Here is a 26226-nt window from a genome sequence, read left to right on the forward strand (position 1 = left end):
CTCTAGACTTTCTTCTCCACCAAATACTTTTGGTTTGGAATAATAGATCTTGTAGCTCTGGAAATTGAGATTCCAGTCTTGATTGTTGGTCTTTGGGGCAAATGGATTTGCCTGTAAAACAGAACCACGAAGCTACAGAAGAGTTCTGGCTTTTTGTTTTTGAACTCTTTAAAAATTTTATTTATTTAAGGCAATTGGGGTTAAGTGATTTGCCCAAGGTGATACAGCTAGATAATTATTAAGTGTCTGAGGTCATACTTGAACTCAGGTCCTCCTGACTCCAGGGCCGGTGCTCTATCCCCTGTGCCACCTAGCTGCCCCCTCGAACTTTTTTTGAATAGTTGACTTCAGTGTGCATTACTGAGGCACCTACTATTTGGACAGCTTCACAGTGTTTGATGGAGTACAAAGACCCAACTGAAACAATGCCTACCCTCACAGGGTTTCCACTTCACAAAGATTAAACTTTCCAGTGAATTTTTTTCCTGAGCTATTATTAATCACATTTATTCATTACACAAGCATTATAAAGCTCCTATTATGACCCAGTCATTGTGCTAGGTACTTGGAAAACAAGGATCCTGTGCTCCCCAAAGTCACTCCTCTCAAGGGGTTTGCATTCTATGGGACAAATGTAAATTCTTATACACCTAAATTAGAATAACCCAGAAATTCATAGCAAGTATAAATGGCCCTATGTTCATGCTATATAGATCAAATGTATACCTAAGAATGAGGTCATTTTCACAGAGAATCAACTTCAATTTCTTGGGGTAGTCAAAAAACTATGGCATTTATTTGGGCATTAATTATACCAACAAATCAATGTGATGTTTCACCAGGTAAAAGATGACTCAGAATGCCTTGTTGTTCACTTAACCATGATGGAGATATAAAAAATAATTCTCAGATAGACTTGACCTATGAAAGTAGCTTTTCCTGAGTCATCTTTTCTTTGTCTTGCTTTTAAAAGGTTCAGCCATCAGACAAAATCTCACTTTCAACAATAGAAGTTCATTAGCTCTTCTAAAGACTTTTCGAATGCTTCCTAGGAGATGATGTTTCAGTTTGTCATCGTACAATGTTCTACTCATAGGGTCATGGTGCTTATTAGCTAGACAGATGTGAGAGAGAGGTGAATACAGGTAGATAGATGATGAATAGCCAAATGGATGGATGGATAGATGATAGACAGACACAGCTAGATGATATATACATAAGTATCTATCTATCTATTGATAGATAGGTATATCAATAGAGAGATGACCACGTACATATATGCAGGAAAGGATCAAGTGTTTTGCTTTCACAAGGATGAGAAAGGGTATTGCCAGAATCTCACAGATGTCTGTGAGAATGATATGTTACAAAAACCAGGGTGCCTGTCTTTGTGGCCACCCAGGAATCAAGCCTTTGAAAGTACATATAACATCTAGCATTTGGGGGTTTCAGGGACCCTCTCCCCTTGAGAGAGGTGTGCCTTTTTATTAAGATATCTTAATAAAAACCATTTTAATCACTTTGAATCAAATATTCATGAGCCATTTATAACGATTTGGGGGCTCTTTCAGGATATTAGAATGTAAATCTCTTTTCCTGATATTTTCCAGGAAGAATACAAGAAAATATGGCTTGAGTTAAGCCCACTTTCTTGGCATTCTTTGCTGGGGAAATATCTCAGAGATTCCTGGGAAGATCGGCCTGGGTTTGGAGCTGAGAGTGATTAAAATGTTTGGGGTAAGAACCACAGTAAAAGGGGTATCTCCAGGTTTGGTGCCTTGGTGGCCAAAGCTGTCCCTGGACTGGCTGAGAAGTCCTCCAAAGAAGGAGAGGCCGGGGGATGATAGGGTGCCCCGAAGGGAAGGAGGAAGATTTGGAAGCCCTCTCAGGAAGTTCCCCCAGATCCAAAGTCCACCAAGGGGAAGGTTGCAAGCTGGACATGAGAGGCCAGAGAGCCTTGAGAGCTATAGCCATGAGCTGGTAGCTGGCAGTCAGAAGGTGGAAGGAAGCTGCCAAATGGATCCAATGAGAGTATGGTCCTGTGGGAGATATGTGTGTTTAGTGTGTGTAGTGTTTCGTGTGTATTTTGTCTTGTGTATAAGTGGTCTGGGTTAGTTACTTCAGCTTAAGTTTTAAACTGTGGGGGAGCTGGGAGTTGAGCCCAGGAGCTTCGGAAGGTAGAGAGGAGGAGGAAGGAAGATTGCCAGTTCACGCTGTCTCCTTCATGGGGATCAGCCCCTCCCTCACTGAGCCGGCAGGAGCTGAGCTAGTGGATGGAGCTGGAGAGAGGAGGGGTGGCTCTTAAAGAGAAAACTGTGTGGGGGAGAGTTTAAAAAGGAAGATATCAAAAGGTCTGTCGATCTCTTCTGGGAGAGATCTGTGGGCTCATGGATCCTGTAATGATGCAAGGATTGCTTTGTACAATCTAGTAGTTTGTGTTACTCTTATTGTTCTGTTATATTGAAATGAATAACACACATTGGAAATTTAAAGCCACTAAGATGTTCTAATAGTTTTAAAGAATTCTGAAAAGTAATTGGTATGTTGGGGGGCAGCTAAGTGGCATGGTGGATAGAGGTCCTGGAGACAGGAGGACCTGAGTTTAGATCTGGCCCCAGACACTTAGTGATTGTCTGGTTGTGTGACCTCGGGTAAGTCACTTAAGCCCAATTGCCTTGTCAAAACAAAAATGATAATTTGTATGTTAAGGATGGCTAGTAGCTGAACAAGTTTCTGTATAGAAGTTTCTAGCTATATATGTGAATTAGGGATATTTGGGATATGTATCTATATTCCCAATCTGGTTGTTGGTTTAGAAGTAGAAGCACCTATGTAATATGGGAAAGACAAACATAAGAAAGATAATTTGAGGCTTTTCTGTGGCAATATTTAGCTTAGGCAATCTCCTGGTCAAAGGAGATGTTTATTTGTTGTAAAATACAACAGACTAGAAGGAGGGTTCTCTAGCAAAGGGGAATCTGATACATCATCTTTATTTAGAGATAGAGTAGATATGATTTCAGACAAAGGGATCTCTCTAGTAAGAGGTAGGAGATGAGGCCTGTAGGGTCAGTCATAGCTAGAATTCCTGGTTTTAGCAAAGACCCAGGAAGGATACTCAGAGCTTTAGGTAGGGGTTGGGGAGTTCATTATGACTATAATTGGAATTTAATGAATTGTATTCACTGGAAGTTCTAATTAGGTAAAACAACTATTTTAGATCACTGGACTTTCTCTTTTTATGTCACATACCAGGATGGTCAGCAAAAAGTACAACTGGGTCAATGTCATGTCCTTGGAGCCAAGGAAATCAATGGGCTAAAGATGTCAGGTGACGGGGATGTTCCGCTGAAGGGGTGGCTGGCTTCTTAGTATGGCCTGAGGTTGGACCCTTTTGACTTGATTTCCCCAAAATGACGTGTGGATAATGTCTCACTTGGAAGAATAAATCTGCCCTAAGACATTTGACTACTACCTAAATTACCTCTACTTGGACACTGACATTCAATACTTATAATCTAGAAAGGAATTTTCCTTTAATGTCTTGGATCTTTATAGTTACTAAGCAAACCAGAAAAAAAAGTTTTGGGTGAATTGGATCTAATAGCCAGAGATAGGTTGGGTGTGTGTCTCTGACACCTGTGTCAGCTACATGTTAAGATACAAAGTTTCCTTAATTTTATTTAGAGGGGATATTTAGATAAGAAGAAGAATGGGAAATTCTTAGGATAATTATAGTTTCCAGGCCTAGTTTAAGGAAAGGAATGTGAGCCAAATAAGTATAGCAGGAAAAGGAAAATCTATAGTATATTTGGGAATATTTTGGAAAAAAAATTTCATTTTGGTTTAGGATGTTTGAGTCATTATTGTCATGAGAACAAAGTTAAGATTATTTTATTTTTAAACCAGATGCTGGGGACTCTTAGAACAAAGATGACTGTTGAATGTATATGCTACAAGCTTAGCCAATGTGATCATTCTCATTGGGAGTTTGCTCACGTAAAACACTAATGGAAGTGTTAAAGTGAAGTATGTGTGTCAATATGGCAATAAGGCAAAATGTAAATTGTAACAAGCTTCAGAATCTCATTGTTTTGTGAGGAAAACATGTGTTTTGATCTGAGTAAAATGTTAAGCAGTTTCTTTACTAGAAGACAAAGTCTCAACAAGTCACCAGAGCTGGAGAGGATTTTGGAAACAGATTCAGAAGGTGCAGAAGGACATCGGAGAGGAAGAGAAGAGAGGAGAGACACTGGACCACTTCATCTTCATCTCTTGCCTATAAGTAAATGTAGTCAAGGGATCTGTATCTGTAACTTCTCCTTGACTCTGTAAGTGTGCACCCCTTCTTATGCCCCTCTCCTTATGGAAAGGAGGAGGAGAGGCAGGATGAAGATATTCTCCATTGAAAGAAAAGCAGGGAGGGAGATTATTGGGTGACATAATTATATCCTACATGAGTCTGTATATTCTATCTAGGGAGAGTCCTATCTCTGATCTAGACAACGAGGTGTTAGTAATGGTGGGAGGAGAATCTAGCTGACAAAAGTCAATGCCCAGTTTTGTGGTATGGCCAATTGTTGGACTTGCAGAAGTCCAGAGCAGTTTGCGAACTGGCCTTGGGTGCCAGTCCCCCTGAGTTTGGCCTAGATTCTCTGTTCCTAGTCAGAGGTGGACTTGGCACAGGATTCTGATCCAGAGGAGAGAAACACCAGTGGCATATGACTGAGTCAGTTCGGGGTGACTACTGTTTATACCAGTCTGGCCAGGATATTTTCCTGGGTAGTAGCAAATTTCTGGACATATCCAGAATCAGGGAACATATATTCTGGACTGTACCACTTAAAGAGATAGATGACTGGGACTCATGTGAGATGTAATGATGGTACCCGGATCCCCTGTAAAGATGTGCAAACTGGGGGACTTGTTTAGCGAAACTGTGATTAAGAGTTAGTATGGACTTTCAAGGAAAGTGCTGAAATGGTCATTTGCAAGAAAAATAATTTAAGGAACATCACTAGATTATATTAGCTATTCTTGGGACTGTCCCAATGGCACAAAATCAAGGATTTATTTTGATCAATTTTGGAGCAAGAAAGACCTATCTACAAACTTGCCAATGGAAGGAGGTACAGCAACTTTGGAAGTGTACATATTATCATGATGATTATATGGCCTATTTAGCAGGGCCCCTCAGAAGTAAGGATGAACAGTATTATCCATTTATTGGAAACCAGGAAATTATACTCCTGGAAGACCAACAGCACTAAAGGGACTACTGCCTACACTCATTTGTCCAAAGGGTTGGTCAGGGAGTTGTTATCTAGACTTAAGGGTCTACTACCTGGGCACAGGATGGGAGATGGAACCCCAATTTATATCCTGATTAGGTTCTAAGCTGTAGTGGAAAAATTACCAATTAGACAGCTAGGTTAAATTGGCTAGTTAAGCCATGCCAACAAATCTGTTGATTGGAGAAGGAGGCATTTGTGGTAAATTGAATTTATCAAGTGTCTGCCTAAAGATAGAAGACAATAGGCAAGTAGTAAAGAAATAAGCAAGGACAGCAGAAAGTTGACATGTGCTCTGGCACAAATCAGGTCCATGTCTCTGATAATGAGGAAGTAAGATCTTGGTAGAAAAAGTCAGTAGTCATGCCAATAATAAGGATTATGATTTGAAGAAGGAATTATTAGGAAGGTGTGGAAGGAAAAATTGATAAAAAGAAAAAAGGGGGAAATTGTAGGAAAGAATCAAGTGTTTTGCTTTCACAAGGATGAGAAAAAGGTATTGCCAGAATCTCATGATGTCTGTGAGGACAATCCATTATAAAAACCAGGATGCCTGGTCTTTGTGGCAACTCAAGGATGCCAACCTGTTTATAGGAAGGAGAGAGTTAAGACAAAAGAAGAAGGTTAAATAAGTTTGCATAGGTTGACTATTGTCCCTTGCCCCTGAAGAAGGAAGTAGCTGTTTTTGTTCATTAGTATTATGGGGGGGTAATGTATCAATTAGATTTGTAACCCCAGTCTATGATTGGTGTGCAGGGGCAGGAACCAAGCCTTTGAAAGTACTTATAACATCTAGCATTTGGGGGTTTGGGGCCCCCTCTCCCCTTGAGAGGGGTGTGTCCAAACCATTTTAATCATTCTGGACTAAGTATTCACATTTATAACAATATACATAGATACATACATGTGAGGTGGATAGATTATAAATAGATGAATGGATAGATGATAGAAAGAATTAGGTAATAGAGGGATAGAGAGATGATCATAGTGACACACACATATTTATTTATATGTATGTATTCTATATATACATAAATATAAAGGAAATTAGATGATAGATGGAGAGATAGTAAATAGATGATAGATAAAATAGAGCAGTTTCATATTTTATTTTCATTTAGAAAACAGAAATGTCCCTTACAGTTTACTTAATTGGAATGCTGACCCCAGGCCTGGGTAATGGCCAAAACATGTGTTAGAAAAGGAAGCTGATTAATTTTGTCTGGTCCCTGAGGCAAGGCTAAGAAGAATGGGCACCATGTGGCAAAGAAATGTCTTTAGCCTGGATGTGGGGAAAATCTTCCTAACAGTGAGAAGTGAGAGTACTGCAGCCTCAGTTGGTGTCAGGGTCCCCTTCGCTGAAAGTCTCATGTAAAAAGTATGGGTCACTATGGGTTGTACTGAATGGCCCAGAATTCCATCCCAAGGAAAGAGGACTCGGGAGTTGATGCTTTCTTGGTGTTGTGGCTGCAATATTTCAACCCTACACTAGCCAAGATATTCAAGTTCTAAGGAGACACTTGTTTCTTCTACCCCTGTGTTGGTTGATGGTGGCAATACCTCATCATTTGGCTGCTTTCAGTTGCTCAAGTAAATTGCTTTTCTAGGTTTCTCTCGACTTATTCTCCCTTCTCCACACTTCCCCTCTGCCTCCACCCCCATGTCCAATCAGGTGCGCCGGCCTGCAGATTCTGCCTTTGTAATCTCTCTCAGACATGCAGGCCCCCTTCTCTTCTCTGACACTGCCACCACCCCTCACCACCCATTGCAACAGTATTCTGGTTGGTCTCTCAGTCTGGAACCTCTCCCCAGCTCAAACTATTCTCCAAAGTCTTTTTCCTAATGCAATGCTTAGAACCCGCAACTCACCCTTCCCCCATCCAATACTCTCCATTGGCTTCCTATTACTTCTAGGATCCAATATAGAACCCTCTGGTAACATAGCTGTTTGCATTTTGTCTCTTATACTGGACTGGAGGGCAAGGACTGAATACCCCGTGCTTGTGACAGTGCCTAGGTGCAGTGGGTACCCATTAAATGTGTGTGGACGGGGGGGGGGGGGGGCTAGGTGGTGTAGTGGATAAAGCACCAGCCCTGGAGTCAGGAGTACCTGGGTTCAAATCCAGCCTCAGACACTTAATAATTACTTATCTGCGTGGCCTTGGGCAAGCCACTTAACCCCATTGCCTTGAAAAAAACCTAAAAAAAAATGAATGTGTATGGACTGCCCCTGACCTTGACTCTTTGATACTGGACCTACTTCCTTGGAGATGCAGCATTTTTTTTTTCCCCTTGGGTTGAATTAAAGTTTTTCACTATGATATTTCTGAGATTCTGTCTTTTGGTGGATTCTTTCTATCTTTTCTTTGCCCTGTGGTTCTAATAGATCTGAGCAATTTTCACCTGTAATTTCTTGAGATGGAACGTCCAGAATTTCTTTTCCTTTTTGGAAGTCATGGTCTCCATGGAGTTTATTGATTCTTGAATATCTCTCCTTGTCCTGTTTTGCAGGTTAGTTGTGTTTGACCTCAGATAGCTTACTTTTATTTTCTTCAAGGTTTTGATTTTGTTTAAATATTCCTGACTATTGTACAGAGACTTTGATTCTTTGGGGTCTCTTATTATTTTCAGGGATTTCATAGACAAGATTTCTCACTTATCCTTCTAAACTATTTATCCTCCTTCTAATTCTTTCCTCCAGAGTTTTCTACCATTTTTAATGCCTTGCTTTATTTCCTCTCAATATTAATGTAGTCCTAGTGGAACATCACTTTTTCCTCCCAATCTCTACTTGCCGTTATTAACAATGCTATCTGCTCCTTTGGGGAGGGGAATCTCTATATCTGAAACATTTTTTCATATTGTTAATAGTTTCTTTTATTTATTTATCTATCTAGGCTTTGTATCTTTGTTCCTTGGTCTGTCTGCCCAGGCCAGCTTTTAGGTGTGAATACTGGTCTGGATTAATGCGTTGATCTCCACCTCCTCCTGTTAGTCCCCCACCCCTCTTTTACTCCTCCCCTCCTTTCTGGCCCTCTCTGGCATCTCAGGATAGACTTTTCCAGACCTGGTCTGTCCTCATCTGAGTATGACCACATAATGTGCTACATCTCCCCAGGACTTTCAAGTTCCTGGGGGCATCCTGGACCAGCTCTCAGCTCTTCTGGCCTCCAGATACCAAGCCCTGCAGAAGATCTGCCTCTTTTCTGCCCTTTGCAGGCCCCCTTTGCCTATAGGCTTCCAGTTAATTTTTTGGTACAGATCTGGGGCAGAAAATGGATGATATTCTACTTTTGGCCCCTTTCCCAAATATATTTGCAATGGTTCATAAAGTAAATTGTTGGAGTTTTTATTGAAATTCAGGTAATAAAGTAAGCAATTTCACAAAACCATTGCTAGAGAAGACAGACTCCTACCTATGACCAGGATGATTTTTGGTCGAGGTCGTGTTGGATCAAAAACCTCATACTCCTCAATGAGCTCCGCAGTTTCTGAAAGGTCAGTGTCACTTTCTATGGAGAATTGATGGATTGGAGGGAGCCGATCATATCGCCGGTAAGGAAAGTTGGAGTTTTCAGGCATCACTGCAAAAAAGTAAGATTACCTTGAAACAGGAAAGGAGGTGTGGATTCAGACATTTCTCACATGAGGCAAGGAGCCAGAGGAGATCTCAGTAAACATAGCTATAACTGGGGGGGGGCAATCTGGGCTTTACCACTTTATTCTCTGACTGGCCCCATGCCTGTCATACTCTTTCTTCAGCTCCAACTGAACTCCTTGGCTTTCTTTATGTCTCAACTAAAGTTCCTCCTACAGGAAGCCTCCCCAGCCACTCTGAATTCCAGTGCCTCCTCTCTGTTAATCATTTCCTATTATAAATATATTTATCTCTTTGTATATGCCCCCCCCCATTAGATTGTAAGCTCCTTGGGGGCAGGATGTCTTTGGCCTCTTTTTGTAGCCCCAGCACCTAGTCTAGGTTGAGTTGAACTGAATCCAAATTTAGAGGGCACTGCTTTCCCTTATAGTCCCTTATTAGGTGAGACACAGCAGAGCTGAGCCAGTCCTGCTCCAGACTCAGGGGGCTTCCCCTGGGCCCCCACTTAACGGTGGAATCGCTGTAATTTGCCCCCGAGGCCAAAATGACTACTTATTGCTCTTTCAATTAATTTATTGATTGGTTATTTCCTTACTTTACAAGACTAAAAGTCTAAAAGTCTCATTTTTCTACACCAGGCAAACTCATCTAAGAGACTTCCCCCATTCATGAAGGCTTGGGGGGGGCATCTCTTAGGGACCTCTGGGCCTGACACTGGGCTCCCTCCAGTAGATCCCACAGGGATGTTGAGGAGCAAGGTCGGAGTGGCCAAGCAAGTGGGACAGAAGGGCATGCCAGGACAATTTGTCAGCATTCTCTGGGCTTCCTGCTGCCAGCCCCCATTGGCAGAGGGAGAGCCTCAGGCTGAGGAGAGCCTGGCCCTGGATAGGAAAATGGCAGAATTCCAATTTTCCTCCTTTAATTCCTGTATTCTTCAAGTCTATTTGGATTGAAGTGTACGTGGTGACACCTTTGCTAAAGTGCTCATTATGTATCCTGCCATGGCCAGAGGAGATGGAGGAGGCTTGAGCCTGAGCCTCTCTCCTCCAGCAGCTGGCATTCCATTCTAGAACAGTTGATTAAATACTTTCCATGTTCCAGTGGCAGATGCTGGGGATCAAGGGTGAGGGGCAGGGGGGGGGGTCCAGAGAGAATCAGTTTTTAATACCTGCCATCACTTTACAAAGCTATGAACCTCACAACAGCCCTGGAAGGTGGGTGCCACTATTATCCCCATTTTACAGTGGGGAAAATTGAGGAAGATAGAGATGAAGTGATCGGTCCAAGGTCAAAGATCCAGAAAATGTTTGAGGTCAGATTTTACCTCAGAATGCCTCAAGAACCCTGACCTCAAGGAGTTTCCAAAGGCAGACCAGGTCATTGGAAAGAGGAGAAAGCACTAACCCCGGAAGGACAAAGGAAGCTTTATGGGACAGATAGTCCCTGAGCTGAGCTGAGGAGGAGGAGGGGGTTGGAGTGAATTTCTAGGGCAGAGGGACAGATTATGGGAGTGCACTGAAGGAGGGGGAGATAGAATCCAAGAAACAAAATCCAGTGGTTTAAGGTTTGGTTTAACAGTGCGTGTGTGTGTGTGTGTGTGTTTGTCTGTGTGTGTGTGTGTCACCATACTGAGGCATTGGCATGTTACCCTGGAGACAATAGGGAGCTAGTGAGTATTTGGGGTAGGAGAAAGACAGGAAGGTCCATTTGACAGCTTTGGGAGGATGGCCCCAGGAAGGTAGGGTAGGGGTACCAATTAGGAGTTAATTGTAGTCATCTGGGTGAGGCCTTGAATTATGGTGTGCAATGAAGAGAAGGGAACAGGCTGGAGAGACTTCATGTCCTGGAAGCTAATTGGCTTGGGTGAGAAGGAAAGAGTCAAGGTGCCTCTGAAATTATGGGATAAAGACTCTAGAGTTTGGAGGATTGAGGGAGTTTATAAAGTAGTCAGAAGTTTGGAGCTCAGAGGGACAGTTGCTATTTCATCCAATCCCTTTGATATTGAAGATGAGAAAACTGAGGTCCAAGAGGTGAAGAAGAGACCAAGAAACTGGTTTCTGTGACTCCAAACCCAACTTCCTGCACATTCCTCCACACTTTTGGACAATGCGGATAGCAAGGAGAAGCCTAAAAAAAGATGCAGGAGCTGACTCAGAGTAGCTTAGGAGAGCTGATTGTTAAATGTTCAGTGTGAGCATTCAATGTGAGAAAATACTATAAATCAAAGGTTGATTTATTGCTTTGTGGCTGGCCAAGCTTAAGAAAATGATGGAGAGAATATTAATAAAGCTTATTAACTGTTAAAAGGCCCCATTAACTTTTTAAAATAGAGCTGATTGTTAAGTATTTAGCAGCAAATCCTGACTTGATTCCAATAAACGATTTTAAAATCCTACTAGAATATTGTTTGGTTCATTTATTACATTGCTCCTGTGGAATTTCCCGCCCTTCCTGGAAATGTCCCGTCACCTAATACTGCATTTTCATAGGACAAATGAACAGATTTTGCCTAGATGCCTTTGGCATTGGAGTGTGGCAGGAAGCAGTGAAGGTTTTGAGTGAAGAGTAAGATGATAGCCTTATTTTGAAATGTGCAATGGAGGCGGGTAGGTGGCGCAGTGGATAGAGCGCCGGCCCTGGAGTCAGGAGTACCTGAGTTCAAATCTGGCCTCAGACACTTAATAATTACCTAGCTGTGTGGCTTTGGGCAAGTCACTTAGCCTCATTGCCTTGCAAAAAAAAAAAAGAAAAAAGAAAAAAAAGAAATGTGCAATGAAAGGATATATGGCTAGATTTTAGATGCTACTTTCACTATGAGCCCTCCCAGATACTTTCAGCCTCTCATGATCATTGCATCTTGTCTTCTTACTCCTTTAGGAGTCATTGGATTTCCCCAGTGAAGAGAATTCCCAGTATGGAATTTCCATCTACCAGTACAGATCAGCATCTTATCTCTAACTTCTCATCTTAGAGAATGACCTGTGACCTGAAGAGGCTTGTCCCCAAGGTTGGTCTTCTATCTACATCGCACTTGCCTCCAGTATCATTCTTTGTTGAATGATAATTATTTCTGACCCTTTTCTCTGCCCTTGTAAATTGTAAATCCCTTCAGGAAAAGAGATCATGTCTTGTAAATCCAGGTATTTCCACTGAATGCCTTGGAAACAGAAGACTTTGGGATAGATGGTGTAGTGGGTGACTGGTGGTAGTAAGAGAGGAGGGGTAGAGACCGACTGGGCATAACATTGAGGGTAAGGAAAGGGTCAAAGAAGTCTAGGACTTTGACTCTGAGGGATCCCTGGGGCTCCTGGTTTAATCTTCTCAGTGCCTGGTTTGTGATGGTGCTACTGATGGGAACTGGGAAGTCAGGAGAGCTTGCTCTGGGGTTAGACATGGTGAATTGGAGCTGAAGGCTGAAGGCCAATTCATCTTCTATGGTGAGATGTCACCTTGGGTGTCATCAATGATAAAAAGCTCTGCTTCCCCAAGCCTTAAGGTTCAAGATGAACCAAGTATAAGAATGGTAAAATTCTTACTTAAGCTAACAGCTAACCAGTGAGGAGTCCCTGTACTATCACATTTTTATTGCTGCGATATTTTAATCTATCTCAGGACCACAGATATAGATCCCCAAATCAATCACCTAGCAAACTGCTTCTCTGCCCTCAGCCAGACTGGCCAGTGAACAATCAACATTGCTTGTTGTTGAAGGGCATGACCTGCCAGGACCTTTGCTATACTGTCCTGGTCTTCAGGAAGCCCCCCTCCCCACACTTCCCAGCCCAAGCATGAAACAAATGGGGATGATTAGCATCCAAATGTGGACTCTTATCACAAGGTGCATTAAGACTTGTTTGAGTTGGCAGCAAACTATGCCATCTGTGGTAGAAGCAGCTTCACCAAATGGCGATGCCTGTACCTCTAGATCATAATTTCATTTCTAATTCACTTTCAAGGTGAGATGGAGTCTAGGTATTTATTCCCACCCAAAGTCTGGAATGTAGACACAGTAGTAAAGTCCTGGCCACAAATCAGGGACTGTAATAATCTGTAATCCAAGTTAACACGGAATCCACATTCGTCAGGATGTGGGGGAAGATGGGAACGAGCTATTGGAGACAAACAAATCAGAATTGCCTTCTAGGCTTTGCTTCAAAATTTAGTCTCACAGAATTATGAGATCCATGAAACCATCGTTTGCTTGGAAGGTTAGAAATGGTTAGAAATTATATTAAGTGGTTCCATTTAATAATCCCTCCTGAAGATAGGTCTGGCAACATTTGGGCATGAAATTCAGGAATAACAAATTCTGCAAACAAGGAGATGACTTTGCTAGTCAGCAGTTATTCACTTAATTTAATTTCTAATGTTCAAGTCTTAAGGTCAAGGGCACTCAAAGACAGTCCCTTTCTCTAGAACATGGGCAGCAAACCCCTGGTAGGACCTGAAGAAGAGTCTCATTCAATGGACATGCACAAATGGGTTGCAATCTGTACCACTGGAGGGAAGATGGACTTATGTTCACAATCCTTTGGAACACTGGGATAGCAAACTCATACTGAACTTAACAAAACAAAAAAACTAGATGTTCTTCTTAAAAGACAGATGGTGAGTTACTCTCTATGTGTCTAGTGGCATATTTTCCAGATATAGAAACCATTGTGACAGCTAATTAGCCAAATCCTGTAGAATTCTGTAACTGCAATTACAGGGAAGAGACACAAGTGGCTCATTAATTAAAGCATCTTAGGGCCAATTGAGCTGAGTATTAATAGGTAGAAGAGGCTAGGAAGGAATGGACAATTTCATTCCACCATGAACTTGACCCAAATTTTCCAATAATTTTCCATGCTCACTTCCTTTGATTTCTTCCTAATTAAGGAGGGGAAAGGACTCTCAGCCTTGTTAAGGCTGCTCTTTGTCAGTTTTGATGTACAGTTTAAAAACTGCCTGTATGCCAGTAGGAAACCTTTTAGATAAAATTATTTTGAGTATTTTGAGACATACTGAAGAGAATGGAACAAAATTGTGCATATGGGTGACTGCACATCTTCAACTTGAGTTTCTGAGGGAGTCCTCTCCAGGAAATCATTTGGATTCTTTTGGAAAATGTAGGCCCTCTTCCCACCTACAACAGGGACATTTCCTTATTCCCAAGGTCTTTTGCTAAATAGGCAAGTCTCTGCTTAGTGACTGGCCCCTGGTCTTGGGGAGCCATCAAGCACTTAGGCGGCTTCCATAAGACTCAATTTAGATTGAGGCTGAATTTAATCCATGGACTCTCCATCCTTCCTCCTTTCTTGGGGGCAGTTTGTAATTGCTTGTTTTTGTGGTGCTTTAGAATACTCTGGTCCAGGAATAAAACTTGCGGCTGCCTTCTACTTGAACCCAAAGCTAGCCTGTTCATCTTTGTGTATAGTTAAAAAATCTTAGAATTAAAATGACTCTGAGTCCATGGGAAAAATGAATCCAGATTATTTAACCCTGGGCCTTAAGGGCTTCCAATGGCTTTTCCTAGCCCTGTGTAAGCACAGAATCCTCCCAGGGCAGAAGCTGAGCTAGGCCAAGGGGTCTGTCTTGGGCCTCCCTCATTACCCTGCCAGAAAGGCATCACCAAAGTCACTGAGAATGAGAAGGCCTTGGCTAGGCAGTCCTCACATATTATTAAACCCACCACAGAACAGGCTTAGACTGAATTGAATCAAGTTGAAGTGAACTCACGTAAATCATACCATAGGAATGAGTAACTATAGCAAGAGAGCTGAAGAAATATCAGAGATTGGGTGTTAGTTTATAAGCTTTTTTTGGGAGGGGGTATCCATTTTTGTCTGGGTCTTCCCAGTGCCGGCCACTTGGCTCTGTGTGTTTGTGTGTGTGTGTGTGTGTGTGTGTGTGTGTGTGTGTTCATCTAGATTCCTGGTTTTCTTTGTACACAATAGGTGCTAAATAAAAGTTTACTAAATTTGAATGAGGATTTATTTGCATATGGAAAGTGCGCCCAAACAGAGGAATGGGAAATGAGCTTCACATTTTCTATTCTAACTTTCTATTCCTTTGCACAGAGACTTTATCTATTCAGCTACAAGCTCTTTGATTACAAGTACTGCATGCAGACCTAGACCCGTGGTGATATTTGAATGTTTCTGGCATATTGAGAACTTTTCATGGGCACTCTAGGAAATCCAGAGGCTTTTGATCAGCAAAAGAAAATTTAAGATGAAAGAAATATGTTTTTTTCTGAAAAGAATGACCCCTCTCATTATAGAGAAGAGAAGAGCATAGAGCAGAAGTGATTTTCACAGGGTCCCACAGGCAATGAAGAGACACCATTTCTAACAAAGCCCATATCCATCAGTCTGACCAGCAATATCCAGGAAAGGTGGTTTACCAAATGCTTATGAAAATGAATGAATGAACAAGGTTCTTATTCCTTTGTGTTTACATCTGTACAAACTCTAAATTCACCATTCATATTAATAAGCATTAATCATGGCTTGGTTTCATGAAATGTTGTGAATTGTTCTGTAACTGCTATAATTAGGGGACATAGCAGGCTGCAACACATTCCAAATAAGGAATTACCCCCAGAGAAGCAGCAAGAGGCATAGGACAGAAAGAGAAGATGAGCTGATCTGATCTACGGGATGATCAAGAACCACCCTCCCTCCATTGCCCTTCTCCTGACATCACATAGGAGATCCTCAGCGCTTTAGGTGAGAATGACCTAGGGAAACTCCCAGGCAAGAGTCATAGGATGGACAGGCACAGTTGGAGTGAGCTGTATCGGCTTCTACCATGGTTGCCGGATGAGGGTGGATTCATTCATAATGATTAAGAATGCGTAATTCATTTGGTTAGAAAGGTCTTATTTGAAACATTGAGAATAATTGACAGTTTACCCTTGTGCTATGGTTTTATAAAGTAATAAAGCCTTGGTAATATAAAATTTAATCAGAGTTGTCTATTACATTTTTCCCCAAGTCCAGATATTTTATTTTCTTGTAGAAATATTAGGAAAAAACCCAAAAGAGTACATTCCAAATTATTCTGGCTCGATTATAAAACGCATCTAACCACATCATAACCAAGAGGTGCTATACAGTCTGAGTTTTTAAAAGGCACACTCTAGAACAGACCACCCAAAAGTTTCCCTATACATTACCGTTTCTTAAAAATGACCTTCTGGACTGTCCGCCATTGAGGGGAGGTAAGGTCCTTTTCTCTTGGCCCACGAAAGTGTCCCATTTCACTTTCTCTGGTCCTCCCAGTTCCTTGACTTTCTGTAAGCAGCCTTCTAGATATTCTACTGGGTCCTCAGGCTTGTAACACATCAATCCATTTAGCAGACTCTGAAAAGCAAGTACAAAACAGACCAGACATTCTAGTGGCCATTGCTTTCATTTCAGACTTTGGATATAAGCTCCCATAGAATGTAAACTTCTCCAGTACAGGAGCTGACACTTTTGCCTTTGAATGTCCAATATCTAACAGAGTAAGATCTTAATAATTGCCAATTATTTTGTTTGACTTTCTTTTTTGTCTTTGTCAATTTTTGTTGCTCTCGTTATTGGGTGTACAAATGACAAGATGGGCCAATCTAAGTCATTGGGTTTACTCCAATTCCTGGATGAACCATGTTTTTACACTAGCATTTTTAAAAAATCTATATACAGTTTGGATCCCTATATTTTTAGTCTATCAAACCTAGGTGAAGATATTACAATAATTTATGAGGATTTTTTCGTTTGGCAGGAGATCAAGGCTGAACCAAAATGGTCCTTGTGGTTTGACTTATGGCAGGAAGACAGATAGCTTGGGAGGGGCTGGACCTCAAGCTTGTAGCTCTCCTGCTGCTTGTGAGACCTTCATGGCTGGAAGGAATACCTGGACTGGAGGCTGACTTTTGGTTCCAGATGGATGATCCCACTCTCCTATAGCCTCAATTGATCCAAGTGTCTGTGTGACAGACACATTATTAAGGCTATAGCAGAGAACTGACCATTGGTTACCCTGTCCTGTGACCTGCTGCCTCAATTGACTCCTGCAGTGAACTTGAGTATTCATCATAATTGACCAGTGTTCAGGGTTCTGCCCCTTTCCCCACATTGGCTTATTCCTCTGTGACAGAAAGAACTGATGTTCTCCATGAGAGGTGTCAAGACTGCCATTGGGTGAATGACTTAAGAGTGTATTGTGGGGCAACTTGGAGGCTCCTAAGCTTGGAGTCCTAAATATGGGAATTAAAATTCTGCTTCAGAGATGTTAAGCATGTTCCTTCCATCTCTTTCAGCTTCAATCTTCTCTCTTATAAAAGGAGGGCTCAACTCCTTGAGGACTTTCCCTATCATTCTGTGACTTTGGCTGCCCCCAGATGTCACTGCCTGGTGGAAAGGGTGTTGACTTGGAGTCAGGGTCCAAGTTCAAATCCAAGCTCTGCTGTTGATCCTGTCTAACTTTGTTCAGATCACTTCTCTGGTCTCAGGAGCTGGGTCTGAATGAGCTTTAAGGTTCCTGACAGGTGGACATTGAAGTGTCTGTGATTCCCTCATCTAATGCTGAATCTTTGACTGGGTCATTTGTCTGGTCATTTGCCTATTTGAATAGGTAGGTTTTCTTTCTATTCACTCAAATACAGAATCTTCTCTCCCCCTCTCCCCATGTCAGACTCATTTTGTAATAACATCTTGGAGTTTAGAGGTCGGATGACCTTTGAGGCATCATCTAGCTCAACCTTCTCACTTATAACCCATGATCTGATCAAAGTCACACAAACACATTGTCACAAAGCTCTCTATTCAGCTGATGGCCCAAGTCTTATCATTTTGTATGTTTGTGGCAGTAACAGCCCCTTGTCATGTGTTTTTGCCTAAAGTCATGTTTTAGGGAGGTGATGATATGGAGGCATGGTTTGATTAATGCTTATTGATGGACATTGTTACAACTTTATTGTTCAGAAGATTAGTAGGACCCCAGACATAACCTGAACACAACTGAGACTCAAACATTCTTCAAGAGTAGAGCCACTACTTCCTTCCCTCAATCAACTGAGAAACATTCATGAAATGACCATTGGGTGCAGGACAGAGTTCTGGAAGTCCCTGAAGAGAACCACTTCCCAAGATGGGTGGCAATGAAGGGCTTTTAAGACAGTGGCAGCAGCCACTTTCATCCCTTCCCTGCAACAATCAGCTATTCAGAGATAATTGTGGACAAGATTTTGGACAAGCCATCAAGGACCAATGACAACCATAAAACCATCTAAAGAGAACAATCCCATCCTATCAGGTGAAGCTACACATACTCAGAGAAGTGACTACTAGGTGTGGGTAGTTTCAGGGTGAGAGGAAGTGGCTGGGGAATGAAAAAAAGTCATTTTGAAGAGTTTTCCTCCAGACTGAGTTTTAAAAGAAGGGAGAGAGGTGCCAAGATGTGGCTGTGAGGAGACTGTAGCTCTGGGAATGAGGGGCAGCATGAAGTGACCTGAGGTTTGGAGAAAGGGAGGAATCTGTAGAAAGATTGGCAAAGGAGATGATTCGAACCAAGGGTCAAGGGCATGCAATGATGAATAGAGCTATCCGTCTCTCATTTAATAGGCCCTCAACAAAAACTGTGGGAATGACTATTTCTTAACCCCTTAGAAAAGGATATTAATGAAAGGGCAGTGGAGGGGGCAGACAGACACATGATCTTGCTAGTGTGAACTCCACCTCTTCACCTGACAAGACTCCTGGGAGGCTAACTGATGCCCATTGTCAGGACCTGAAGATAATGCTTCCAACACTATGATGCCAAATGGGGATGACCTTTAGGCCTTCAGATGACCATAGATCCCTCCCTGCAGCCACAATCTGCCATACCTGGATTCAAAGACCCATTAGCTGCTTTGGCCATAAACACCAGGAGATGTACATGTATATGGTCATGAGTTACTATTTTTATATTGATATGATATGTGTAATGAATTAATAATAATTTAATTTCTAGAGATCCTTTTCAAAGGCAGCTTCTGGGCCTGAGAAAACAGTGATAGCAAAATAGCCAGTCATTTGTTTTAGTCCTGACAAGTTCTGAATCTTTTTGCCTTTGTTAAGTGAGGTGTCTATGGATAGAGTTCTACTGTACTGTACCCCAAGACTATTCAATCCATTTAGCCATCCCTTCAGAACCTGTGCTGTTCTCCTTGGATGGTCACCAGTGATGCCATTGTTGTATTGTCCTGCATGGTGGGCTTGTCCTGGGAAGATCCCTCAAGCCCCAAATCTCATTATTCTAGGATCTCCTTCCCCCTTCCTTCCCCCTGTGAGCACATCTATAGTCTCTGCCTTAAATACAACAAGGCAGAGCTACAAGGAAGGAGGACTCCCAGGATTTGCAAATCGGCTCCTTGCAAAGAAATGAATTAATAAATGCCTACTTGTTTACTGGCACTCTGTTCCTGGTTTGCTTTGTCATTCCCAAGTTAGAGACAGTTCAGTAAAAAACAGGTCAATAATATGCATCTGTATGCATGTGTCTGTATGTCTATGTGTGTTAATGTGTAAACACATATTTCTACCCACACACATACATATGATCTAATAAACACATAGGATGGCTATATAGGCATATGTCTGTTTATATAAAAATACATAGAATTCAGTTCTTTGAAGGGCTGAATCATATCTCTCTTCACCAGGGGTCTTCACTTAAGGTCTGAGTGGTTTTTTCAAAATGTATCCATCTATTGCTTAAATCTGTTTGCCCCAGTTTGCTTCTTTGTAAAATGAGCCGGAGAAGGAAATGGCAAAGGGTTCCAGAATCTCTGACAAGAAAACCCCAAATGGGACTAGAGAGTTGGAGACGACTGAAACAATGAAAACAATTCATATGTATTTATATTAATATATACATATACATACAGATAACTATTTTAATATCATTGATTTCCATTGCAATCCAATGTATTTCTTTTATTCATTTATAAACCTTAGTCTCCCATGGAGTTCATAAGCTTATGTCCAAAAACAGAGAACTCCTGATTTACACCATTCAGATTATTTGCAATCTCCACTCTGAACTCTGTGAAAAGGCATGAAGCATGATGCTCTAAATGATAAAATATCACATCAAAATCAAGGAAGAATGCCACAAAAAATAGCATTTCATTTTGCAGCAGGGGGGGAAAGGGTTGAGCTGAGGATCAGAGATCTCTGTTCAAATTCTACCTCCTGGGATTTTGACAAGGGGAGATTTGTCTGTCTCAGGTTGCTCATCCCTTCAATGAAGCCACATCCTTAGGGAGATGCTGAGATAGCCTGTAGCCCCACATCCATGATGAGATGCTCTAAAACTACAAAGACATTTCAAAAAGAATCTGACTAAATACAGCCACTGAGGTTGCCCAAAGTCGATGATATTGTGTAAACCTTCCCATTCCAATTAGATAGCTGGATATTTGACTAATTTAGCTCAGATGTATCAAAGGTCCTGAGCTTCCATAAAGCCAAGGGGACTCGCCTGCTGCCCTTTCCAGAGTTACCAGCAGTCTTTTCATCTCCATCCCTCATACCTCACCCTTCTTAACTTCTCTGCACCCTTTGACAGAGACCCTTTTGTCTCTGATGGTCACTTCTCTCTAGGGTCCCACCACCATTTTGTCCCAGTTCTCCTCTCTCAAACTCAACCACTCTCTTCTTTCCACCTTCCCTGTCCCTGTCAAAGGCACCATCATCCTTCCAGTTTCTGCGACTCCTCACTTGGGAGTCATCCTTGACCCCTCCCAATCTCTCACATACTATTCCCCTCCCCATAACCAAGCTGTTGACAAAGCCTACTCATTTCACCTCTGCATATGCCTCCTTTTCTCCTCTCATGTTGCTCCCACCCTGGTGCAGACCTTCATCTCCACATGCCTGGACTATTGCAATGACTGCTACGGAGGGGAGTCCTGCCTGCCTCAGTTTCTCTCCACTCCCATCCATGCTTCATTACCAAAGTGATCTTCCTAAATCGCCTGCCAGATAAAGCCCTGAGTCTCCTTATGACCCCCAGGAGCAGACATTAATTCTTGGTTTGGGGTCCAAATTCTTGAAAACCCCTCTTTCCCTTTCCAGGCTTATTACATCTTGCTCACTCCTCCTTGTCCACCTCTTCAATCTAGTGATCCAGGCCTCCTGACTGTTCTTGCATGTGACACTCCATTTCCAGACTGCAGCCATTTCACTAATGTCCCTCATGCCTTTGCCTCCTGGATGCCCCCATTTCCTTCAAGGGGCCTTCCTCAACACTATTGCCTCTCCTTGGGAGAGTATTTCTAACATATCATGTGAGTTTATGCACACGTGCATACACAGATGTGAATGTGTGTGGGTCGGTTGCATTGACTGGGCAAGTCACCTTGACTGACTCGCATCCGGGACCATCTCCAGTCATCCTCATTCCTATCTGGCCACTGGACTCAGATGACTCTGGAGGATAAACTGAGGCTGGGAACTTAGCACAGCCCTCACTCTAATCCAATTCAGGTGCTTTTCATGGCATCAGCTCCCTGAGGTCTTCTTCAAGAATGAAACAACATCAACAACATCATCATCATCATCATCATCATCATCATATGTGGGTATAGATGCATATGTGTATGTACAGAGATGGCTCGTGTGTGTGTGTGTGTGTGTGTGTGTGTGTGTGTGTGTGTGTGTGTCTATTCCTTGCTTGTTTGTATCTAATTGTTTCCAGGGGTTCTCCGTTCTCCACCACTAGACTGGGAACTCCTTGTGGGCAGGGACTGGCATTTTCCCTTCTTTATAGCTCCAGGACTTCACAGAGAACTCAGTACATGGGAGGCACTTAATAAATGCTTGCTGCCTATCTGAAAACTCAAAAGTAAATGCAGGTTTTCGAGACAGTATGTTTCTAAAATATTGGCTGCATTAACATTCTCTCCCATCTCACCCCCCAATAAAAACCCCAAAGCAGAAGCCTATGACTGTTATACCTCCCGATTGGTCTCCCTGTCCCCCACCTCCACTCCACCCTCCACACAACTAACTCGTGCACCCCTCAACAATCTGGAAGAACCAGGATCCCCATCTCAGGGGAGCACCTTTGTAGTATAATGTCAGCTATGTGGGATTGGGAAGGCCCCTTGCCCAAGAGAGCCCACTAAGGTCTGGCTGTATCCTGATAAGAGACTCCTTGCTGACTAAACTGGGGCTCTCTCCTACCCCAACAGCCACAGCAGCTCCTCACTGCAGATTTAAAACAAAGGTCTAGAGTGACAGCCAGGCCCAAGCCACTTTGCCCATTCAGTCCCCATTCTCCTCCCTGCAGGGCTCTGCAGTTCAGCAGGGATGACCTCCCTCTTCGCCAGTCTCTGGGCCTCTGTCATTCTGTGTCCCTTGGCCTGGGGAGCCTCCCCCTGAGAGGTGTCTTTTCCCAATTTCCCAGACCCCCTTATCACCCTGTATCTCTTTTCATGGACTTCTCGATGTAGATATTCTCTCTTCTGATAGATCAGAGACCCCTTAAGGGCAGGAGAGAATAAGCAACTGCCCGGCACTCCCTATGTATGACGCACTATAAGCCTAAGCACTTTTTTTTACAAATAGGATTTCATAGCCCAGAACCAAGTAGGTACTTAATAAATATTTGTTAATCAGTGGTCTATCCTATTGGTCGGCTCACAGTTAATAGAGGACCACATTAGGTCACTGGAACCCCAGTGGCCTCAATTTCTTGTATATAATAAGGGTTTTGCACTAGTGATCTCTTGAACCATCAAAGTTGAGGTTATCTAGTGTAGCTCCCTCACAGTATGGAACTGCAGGAAAGGACAGTGACTGGCCCAGGGTCCCACTGGTGGGCAGCAGCTGAGCAACCTGGAACCCAGTCATCTTTTCACTGTGGGAGATGGCACTAAAGAGTTAGATTATAATCAGACGTGAGGTTATGTCCATAGCTGTGTGGCAGGAAGGATGGAGAGGGAGAAGAGGGAGACCAGGAGATCAATGAGACTAGTGTGATAATCCCAACAAGAGATGGCCAGGTCCTGAATTTGAATTGTGGCCAGTCTCTGGAGTGGAGAAGGGAGTGGATGGCAAATATACCGGGAAGGCGGAATGAACAGGTTAGGGTGGAAGGTTCCCAGTCCTTGGACATCTCCATGCAGTATCCAATCCCTTTCCAACTCTGTGGATTCTGCAATCAATTTATTGGCTAGAGGACATCAAAGGAGCCGAAAGAGCTGATTTCTTAGGTTTAGGGCTGGGCTGATAGCCAAAGTGGGGGGGGTAGGGGAGGAAGGAGGAGGGCTTGCCTTCTTCGGCATATTTCCTTCACACCAGGCATAGTGTCTGGCAGATTCTTAATAAATATTTGTTGATTGATTGGTTGACTGATCATGTGCTTTGTGGGAAATCAGGTAGATAGGTTCAAATCCATCCCCAGCTAGACCCCTGGAAAGTCACTTAACTCCTGTTTGTGTCAGGGACTTAGCCATTCAAATGCTAGCTTTGTTCAGAATGATGGAGTTCTCCACCCAGAGGAAACTGGCAGACACTCCAAGTATCATGATGGGTTGCTCCATTTGATAGCTCCAATTGATAACTCTTAGGGGGAATTTTAGAAAGCATTCATACAAGTAGTCTAGTAGCTTTAACTCTATTTTAAAATGTGTATATTCCTTAGTTTACCTTACTGATTAATCATTTTTCAGAATGTTAGCACCTAGTCATCCCTAACCCAATTCCATCTCCAGCTGAGCTGTCATCACTTCTATGCAACAGGCAAGCAAATCCTCACAGACTTTAGGAATGAGTGGCCAGGAGCACTTTAGGATGATTTTCTTTCCAATATGGCGAAAAAAGTGGTGGGGGTGAGGAGAAGTGAACTGGTCTATGATGGAAGGGACCAAGGTTTTGCCTTTTCAGATTCCCTCCATCTAGTCTGTGGGATCTTGCAGGTATCCTCCCCCCCCCCCCCCCATAGAATATAAGCTCCTGGAAGGCAGGGACAGCCTTTGGGCTTTCTCTGTGTCCCTGGACAACATGGGAAGGTTTAATAATAATGCCTTGACTGAGTAGGAACTGACCAATGTCCCTCTCTGAAATCTGTCTCAGCTTTCCTTATCTCTCTCTCCCCTCTCCTCTTTTTTTATTCTCTCTCTCTCTCTCTCATTTCCTCTCTCACCTCTGGTACCCAAAGTGCTATTATGTGAATTTGTATGCAGAGTAAGAGGAGTGGAAAATAATCCAGTGCCTCTTCTCTCTGGATAGACTGAATGAGAGGAGGCTCTGCAGAAGGCAGGGAGCTCCGGCAAGGGAAATCAGCCTCCTCCTAAGGTTAATAAGAAACGTGCTTAGGAGTTCATTCATTCACCAAAAGCACAGGAGAGAGAGAGAGGGAGAGGGAGAGAGAGAGAGAGAGAGAGAGAGAGAGAGAGAGAGAGAGAGAGAGAGAGAGAGAGAGAGAGAGAGAGAGAGAGAGACTGCTTGTCACCTGGGAGGCTCCCCAGCTCTGCCAGCAGCTAAGGTTCCACTGAACCCCCTCCCCAGTAAATCTCTCAATGTGGGGATGCTTCCCTTGGGCTCTCTCTCCCCACTCCTCCCTGACTGTCTAGAACTCTCCCGGAGGCCCTCCCAAAGTCAGTGGGTGTGTTTCCAGTAATAACCTCAAGCCTTCCCATCTCCTAAGCAGATGGCTCAGGGCCCTGCCTGCAGGGTAGTGACCCGGATCCTTTGGGACTGGGGCTTCTCCAGAAGGAAGGCAGGGGAGACCTGGGTCTGGAGAGGAAACTTGGTCTGCAGCATGTGTGCCCTCTGGGCAAGAAGAGGAGCAGAGCACTCTGGAGCTGGAGGCAGATGAGGGGGTTTGGAGGGCAGGATGGGGTGCCTCCGGGAAGCCCATGAACCTACACAGCCCAGCCCAGCTCGTGCAGCGTGCTCACACACACACAGACACACACACACACACACAGGCAGACACACAGGCACACACACAGACACACACAGGCACACACACAGGCACACAGACACACACACAGGCACACAGGCACACAGACACACACACATAGACACACAGGCACACACACAGACACACACACACACACACACAGGCACACACACAGACACACACACACACACACAGACACACACACACACACACACAGGCACACACACAGACACACAGGCACACACATAGACACACAGACACACACACAGACACACGATAGGTTCCCATCTCCCCGTCCCAGATCCTTACCTCAAACAGCTGGGGGATCTCCCTCCGGGTCAGATAATCCTTGGCCTCGGTGGTGTTCATGCCGCCTCTTCTGGGGAGCCTCCGGAAGCGGTGGGGTGTCTGCGGGGGACTCTGCGGGGAGGAGGCTGCGGCGGAGCGCGAGGCCGGCGGGACCAGGGCCGGCGGGACCAGGGCCGGCGGGACCAGGGCCGGCGGGACCAGGGCCGGCGGGACCAGGGCGGGCGGGACCAGGGCCGGCGGGACCAGGACCGGCAGGACCTCGGCCAGCGCCCGCTGCCCGGCGCTCTCCGGCTCTCCTCTCCTAGCCCTGGCTCGCCCCTTCTTTCTCGTCCTCCTCCCTCGCTCCCCAGAAGCTCCCCACTGGCTGGCTCCCCTTCCCTGCGCTCCTCCCTCCTCACCTCCCACCTCTCCTTCTTCCCTCCTCTCCCTCCTCCCCTCCTCTCCCGCCCCGGGGGCTGCGGGCGCCCAGCCCCTGGTCTCCCCTCCAATGGCCCAGCTCCCCCGCCCCAGGTCCCCCAATCTCCCGGCAGCTCCGAGGGGGCAGAGGGCAGACGAAGAAGAAGCCGGGGGAGGATGGCAGAGAGAGCCCTGGATGGTGCCCGAGAGCGGGCTGTGGGCTCCGGGGGGGGGGGAGGAGAGGAGAGGAGAGGAAGGCTTCGGGCACCCCCTGCCCATGGCTCTGCAGTCCCAGGGCGAGTCCCGACCCAGGCCCGGCGGGGAAGAGCCACGTGCCCCTAAAGGAGACGAAGGCAAAGGCCGCCCCCCGCCGGCCCCTCCGAGCTCCCTAGGGGTGCCCCTGGGTCAGGGGGCTCTGGGCCGGGCTCCCCAGACGCCTGGGCTCGCTGTCCGGCGGGCTTCTGGAAGGCTCTGCCGCTGGCCCAGCGAGTCCTCCAGGGAGGGCCCCCCCAACGCGCCCGGGCCGGAGACATGGCCCTGACGTCAGGGAGCCCGGGGACAGGGGTGCAAACTGAAGAATCTGGGAGGAGGGAAGGGGCAGGGGCAGCGTGCAGCCCCCAGAGCTGGGGGAGGGGCGGGGCGGGGCGGGTGGAGGTCCTCCTAAGCCACGTGGACGCTGGGGAGGGGGGCAACTTCCAGCTCTCA

At 44.4% G+C, this 26226-nt stretch overlaps 1 protein-coding gene across 2 annotated transcripts in view; it reads right to left on the minus strand.

Moving 5' to 3' along the window:
• The window catches only part of AK5 (adenylate kinase 5), a 171730-nt gene extending 146458 nt beyond the window's left edge, over nucleotides 1-25272 (minus strand). Inside the window, exons 1-3 of one of the 2 annotated variants that reach the window (XM_074221136.1) lie at nucleotides 25126-25272; nucleotides 16052-16238; nucleotides 8708-8875 (exon numbers count right to left, since the gene is read on the minus strand). In XM_074221136.1, coding sequence (XP_074077237.1) covers nucleotides 8708-8875; nucleotides 16052-16238; nucleotides 25126-25185 — 415 coding nt within the window. In that variant the 5' untranslated portion in view covers nucleotides 25186-25272. Of the gene's footprint in view, nucleotides 1-8707; nucleotides 8876-16051; nucleotides 16239-16773; nucleotides 16870-25125 lie in introns of those variants that run through there. The other variant, XM_074221137.1, reaches the window with a different exon arrangement.
• Between the last annotated feature and the right edge of the window lie 954 nt (nucleotides 25273-26226).

The sequence above is a fragment of the Macrotis lagotis genome, chromosome 2 (genome assembly GCF_037893015.1).
Source record: "Macrotis lagotis isolate mMagLag1 chromosome 2, bilby.v1.9.chrom.fasta, whole genome shotgun sequence".
NCBI lineage: Eukaryota > Metazoa > Chordata > Mammalia > Peramelemorphia > Peramelidae > Macrotis > Macrotis lagotis.